Source organism: Pteropus medius, unplaced genomic scaffold, assembly GCF_902729225.1.
Source record: "Pteropus medius unplaced genomic scaffold, Ma_sr-lr_union100, whole genome shotgun sequence".
NCBI lineage: Eukaryota > Metazoa > Chordata > Mammalia > Chiroptera > Pteropodidae > Pteropus > Pteropus medius.
Window position 1 is genome coordinate 1,606,180 of NW_024349224.1, and position 6,125 is coordinate 1,612,304.

At 50.2% G+C, this 6,125-nt stretch overlaps 1 protein-coding gene across 5 annotated transcripts in view; it reads right to left on the bottom strand.

Moving 5' to 3' along the window:
• The window catches only part of MYLK3 (myosin light chain kinase 3), a 44,657-nt gene extending 38,583 nt beyond the window's left edge, over positions 1–6,074 (bottom strand). The window contains exons 1-2 of one of the 5 annotated variants that reach the window (XR_005656832.1): positions 5,796–6,069; positions 4,981–5,216 (exon numbers count right to left, since the gene is read on the bottom strand). Coding sequence is in view for 4 of the 5 variants with exons in the window: in XM_039880781.1 (XP_039736715.1) it covers positions 4,981–5,094 (114 nt within the window). In the remaining variant the exon portion in view is untranslated. The other 4 variants (XM_039880781.1, XM_039880779.1, XM_039880782.1 and 1 more) reach the window with 4 other exon arrangements.
• Positions 6,075–6,125: the final 51 nt, after the last annotated feature.

Below are 6,125 nucleotides of genomic sequence, written 5' to 3' on the forward strand. Positions count from 1 at the left end.
AAAGAAAGGGTTTGGAAAACCACTCCTGCAGGATATAGTGGTCTCCTGGGGGCAGAAGTAGGAACCGCACAGTGGCTGGGCTTCTGTGGCCGCGAGTCTCTGCAGAAACACAGTCGCTTGGTGTCAATTAAGTCAAGGTGTTAAGAGGGAGGCGAAGAAATTGGAAAAACTTTTGGCAAAGCAGGAGGACTTCTTGGAGGAAACAGGCCTTGAGCAGAGCCTTGAAGGATGGATACGATTTGGGGAAGCCGAGGCAAGGGCGGTTCTGTAAGGGCCGCTCTGGAGTGAAGAAAGCTCTGGAAGGAGCCTGGCAAGCGGGAGTGACAGTGCAGACCAGGAGGTGTTGACAGAGCCTAAGAGGTTACTCAGGAGGGACCCTGAAGAGAGTGGACCAGGAAGTTCGGGCAGGGGCATTTCGACCCAAAACAGCAGGATACAGGGACGACCCCATAAAGTGTCTTTCGGTGGGAAGTAACACGATGAAATAAATCAGGTGTGAGAATGGATGACATGATCATCCAGGGTCAAGGGCACTGGCTCGGAGGGACGCAGAGCCACTTCCGGATGGTGCAGACGTGTTCTGTGCGGGGATCGTCGCACCTGTGCACACGGGTCCGCAACATTTAAGTCGGTGGCTGTAAGACTTGTGCGCTGTACTGTACGTAAGTTATGCCTCAATCAGGGGGTGTCTGCAGGGAAAAAAAGGGGCCAGAGGACAGACGGAGCAGACGGCAGAGTGCCAAGGGACTGGGAGGCCACAGGCTCGTCATCCACACAAAAGCTAAAATCAGCAAGTGTTCCCCAGTTCCGGGACGCGTGCCGCTGCCGAAACACGGGAGCGCCGAGGAAGCCGAGAACGCGGCGTGACATCCGAGAGGAGCGGCCTGGAGAGTCCTTTCACGAGCGCGCTGACCACAGGCCCGAGGCCCTCATTCCACCACCTCTCACGCCCAAAGAGAAGGACCCCCGTCCCCCGCTGCAGGCCAGGGACCCTAAGGATCCATGATGCTCTTTCCAGACCCACAGGTGAAGACCTCACCCCAAAAGCAGGTCACAAAACAGCAAATACATACATGAGAATCCCATTTTTGCTTAAAATATCCGTATATGCCAGTATGGCACATCCTGCAGGAGACCTGCAGAGGATCTTTATTTTCTGCATTTCCTTTATGTAACTGTTCTAATTTTTTTAACGTGTATCACTTGTTCTATTAAACAAGTTTTTCTACCGCAGTCACCATTCGCCCCGACTCACAGGAATTACTCTACACCGACATGCACCGGAGAGCCAGAGGTTCCATCAACCAAGACCAGCGCAACAGACTCCCTCAGGACCCCCGGTGACAGAAAACAACATTTCATAACCTTCTAGGGAGGGCCGAGGTCAATGGCTTGGCCTTAAACGAACGGAACACAGGTACAAGCCACAGACTCAGGCCTCCTGGGAAACAGCAAACCCCGGGGGAAAGAGAGAGTCCTCTTCACACTTTGTTTTTAAAACAGGTTTCTACCCGCTCCCGCTGGAAACAACTGCACCCCTTGTAAACTCCGTGCTCGAATTAATTTGGGAGTTTCGGGGAAAGCTGGCACGCATTTGGGAACGATCCCCAGCTACGCGATCTCAAACGGTCAAGCACCTGTTAAGTATTACGAATCACAGCAGTAACTTAAAAACCAGTTCTAAGTCAGAATTACATACACGGTCCCCACAAACCTGCACAAAACCAAAGACGAATCCAGGCACTCAGTGTTAGTTTTTATCGCTATTTATGATCAGACTCTTAAGAATGTTTTCCGGAGGGTCCACGTGCCCCTATGCGCCTGCTGAAAACACATGCACACACATACACACTCACACGCACACACAAGCACATTTACCGTCTGCACTTACATACCACCTTCCATCCATGGGTCCCAAGTGGCCTGTCAGAAGTGCTGTTTTCGTAAATCCCCAGTGAGATGCATAAAGGGCATCACCTCCATATTACACACAGATAAACTTGAACATGGGGGCAGGTCGGTGGCTGGTCGACAGTTATAACCCACCCCGCCCCCCACAGACGTCCCTTCGCACTCTCCCTGGCCCCAGTTTCAATCACGCAGGCAGACCATTGTTGCCTGGGGATGGAGGTGGCCTTCTATTTCCTGCCCTGAACCTGGCCCGGGGCCCTGGCTACACTGCATTTAGCCACAAGTGCCATCAGCCCTGAGTGAGCAAGGACGGCTCAGCTCCTTGGAAACCTGAGCGGTGTGTGTCAGCTGGCCCTGCCACCAAGAGCCACTCCAGGCCATGCTGCTAACTCCTCCATCACCTTCCCAGAGCACCCCACGGGGGGTGATGACGTCTCTCTCTCTAAGCTGGGTGACAAATGGAAACAGCTCAAAGACACACTCTGGCCCCACTCCAGGTGGGCGGCACTGAGACAACTCGATTCCGCCCCCTTCCCAGGGAGTGACCGCTGCTGATAACTGGGAGGGACCCCGACCACTGCTAATGGATTTGCTTATCTGCGTCTGTCTGTCCGGTGATCAGGCTGCTTATCTTTTTAATTTAGACAGGACTGCGGTTCAGGGGTTGCCTTATGAATTTGAACTTGGCTGCAGTCCTGGGACAACTTTTCATGGCAGTAAATCCGTCATCCTTTCCCTTACTGGTTGACATTTTAGCTTACAGGTTTTCCTTTTCTAAAAAGGCAAAATCTACTACTTTCCTGTTTCACTCACCCTAGCACACTTTCCACCCAAACAAAGAAATCCTTGCCACGCCTATAAAGAATCCCAGTTAAAGATCTAATTAGATGAAACTTAAAGATCTAGTTAGATGAAATCTAGCAAGTTTAATTAGAAAAGCCAACTTCGCTTATAGTCCACAGGCTTTTGTAGTCACATTTTTATAAGGAGCATGTTTTTATACATTACTTGTGTACTTTTTAAGCAATAAAAGATAATTTTAATGGCAATGTTACATGAATTTACAGTTCTTTTGCTATACTTGTGGGATAAGAACCAGTAAATGAGTGGTTTTTTTAACCTTTAAAAATGAACCGGACACGCGCCCTGTGCCGTGACTTTTGTATTAAAGGGGCGGAAGTGCACATGGAATAAAGCTGGGCCTTAAGAACAGGGCAAGGGGGTGCCAGGCAGGGTGAGAGCGCTGACAGGCATGCAGACGCCAGAAGGCTCATGGGAGAAAGTGAACAGAGAGAGGACACCTTAGAGAGCCCAGGACAAGGCATGAGGGCTGTCACGCAGCCTGAGGGAAAGCGGGCAAGCTCCAGTGGTGAGTCGTAAGTACCCACCTGCTTCCCGCCACCGCCTTTAACCGCCCCAGTCCCGCATGCACACACCTGGCAGGTACAGGCGGCTGACATTACCCTGGAGCAAAGATAAGGCCTTCCCCTTTCTCTAAAGACCACTGACAATCTCGGAGGTGGATCCAAGGTTCTAGTCATCAGTGCTGTCACACAGTGACATTCCCACTCCAGCGGCTGGGCAGCCTCGGCCTAACAACTGAGTTCCCACCTCATGTCCAGAGCACCGAGAATTCTCACTGGGGAAATGCCACCCCCCTCGCCCCCGATGCGTGGACCTCCTTTCTCAATGATGACCAGACAAGCGAATATCACCAAGATGTTAGCTGATCCAGCAGCCGAGAGAGACCAAGATACACAGACGTGAAAAATCCTGGTGGAAACAGACAAACGGGTGTATAGTAGAAAATTTGACTCAGATTGAAGATAGAAAAGCAGAAGAGGGTGCTTTGGAAAAAAAGGGAATAATCAAAATAATCAGAGAAGCAATTAGAGACTTAAAATGAAAGCCGAAATAAAATATTGAAAAGAATCATCATAAGATAAAATATAGGCAATCTCCCAGAGCACAGGATTAAAGAAGAGAAAGCAAGCCCAGAAAACCCACGAGTCCAGCGCCAGGTGGAGGCCCAGGACGAGAGGAAGAGGCTGGCCACTTCCCCATCTTCGCATCGCTCATTCCCAGGGGAGCTCTGACGGAAGCCCCCGGGACTCACCACGCAAGACTAGGGGCCGGTACACTCACGAAGAGTTGAGGGTGGCCAGAAAATGACCAACGACTGCCGCCTTCTTACTGTGGCCTGATCGCGCCCAGGAAGCCAGGACCACACAGCCCCCGTCCCTCCGGGAGGGGGAACGTGGGGAGCGTCTGTGGGAGTGGACCTTACGGGTGTGGCGTCCTGGGGAAGGAACGTCGCGCTGGGTCGGGCGGCAGGTGCTGACGTGGGCCCACCAGGCAGAGATTCTGAATTCAGCGTTTTAACTCGAGGGGGTGAGAAAGGGACCGAACAGTTTGGTCAGCGGAACCGTTGGCTCAATGGGCTCGACGACAGAATAGAGGAAGGGGCCCGCAGGCGTGGGGGTCTTCCTCCCTCTCGTGTCCCCTTCTCATCTCTAACATAAGATGCGCTAACGGTAGTTAACTTTACATCGCGGAACCTAAGTTCCGGGACCAAAGGAGAAAAGGGATGTCGCCCGAGGCCTCTGCCGGCCCTTCGGGGTGCGGTCGGGGTGCGGTCAGGGCGCCTCGGCTGCCTGAAGGGCGAGTGGCTTCGTTATTGCCTTTATCTGAAATTAAGTACAGCTTGAGGAGAAGGGTACAAGACAAGGAGTAGACTGTGCTCTGTGTGTCACCTGACTAGGCTACGGTCCCCAGTTATTCAAACATTAATCTAGGTATTGTTTGAAGGTTTCCGGTAGCTCTGACAGTCCATAATCAGACTTCCGGTTTCAGCTCTGACATGTAAAGAGCTTAAAAGTCGTCACTTCCATTCTTACTGCTGAAGAAACTGAAAAATCCATGACTTTCCTCGGACCTGTCAAAGGACTGAGGTCGTGGGGCAAACTGGCGCCCTGAAATCTGGAGATGCGCGAATGCAGAGAACCACAGTGAAGACCTGCTTCCTTGGGGCAGAAACCTCGGAAACCACAAGCAGACGGGAGCACTTACGTGGCGATCCTGACGGATGCTGGCGGCCGCGTGGACTGGTCTGAGCGAGAAGCTCCCGGGCTGCAGTCTCGGCGGGAAGGGAGAGGGGCGCGCTTTCGTGGGCACTCCCAGCATCCTACCAGCTCTCAAGGTTAAGAGCCACGAAAAAAAATCCCCGCGCAGCTCTGGCAATAACCATCGTGAAATACACCCCGATCTTTCTCCACAAGAAAAGCCTTTTCCAAAGCCTTAGCCACCTAGAGGGAAAGAAACCGGTTAAATGAGTGACATCACCAGCAGGGGGCGCTAACTTGTCCCCCAGCCAAAGAACTTTTTAAATAACGCCAATGAGTTAACATTACGGGCATCTGAAATAAATTACTTTTTTGCATGACAAGCTCCAGCCTAGTCACCAGTCTCCTCCCTTATCCAATGGCTATTTTAACCTGACTTCCCTCCAAGGGTCTTCAGTTTTAAAGGGACAGACTCTGGCATCAATAATTCTTAAAGAGATGCCTGCTCAGTAAGCTGGTCTTGCTTTCTCTGAGGATGTACATAGGTGCACAAGCGTTTTTAGATATTAATCGTTTTTATGTTTTTCTCGAAATGAAATAATCTTCTATTATGTTTCAAAGATAAAATCACATTAGCATTCTCAGGAGTAAACTTTATTACTAGGGCTTTAAAATGCATGTAAGAAAACTGTAGTAGTACCTGCACGTAAATATGGGGATTGAAGGAAAAGGAATTCTTAGGAAAATTCTGTCCTACCTAGAGTATCTCTTATGCTCCCTCTGCTGGCTACCATTTAAATAAAGTAGAAAAAAAATATAAACCTTTTCTCTTCCAGGAGGTGACAGTACGTGAGGACGCTGACAATGCTTCTGCTGAAACTGAACGGGAAATTCTCTCCAGGCAAGCCTAACTGACGACTGCCCCCCCTCCCCCACCGACGCTTCGGGACTTCCTAACAGATTGCGGGGGAGGGGGTAAAATAAGGGAAGTTCTTGTCAAGTCTGAATGTTGATCGAGTCAATATGCAAAAATACAAAAGCATTTAGTATAAAACAAAGCAACTATAGTTATCATTCAACGCTAAAAAATTAAGAATTTAAATATATTTCACAAACGTCACTAGAACAAAAAGCTTATACCACACTAATTAA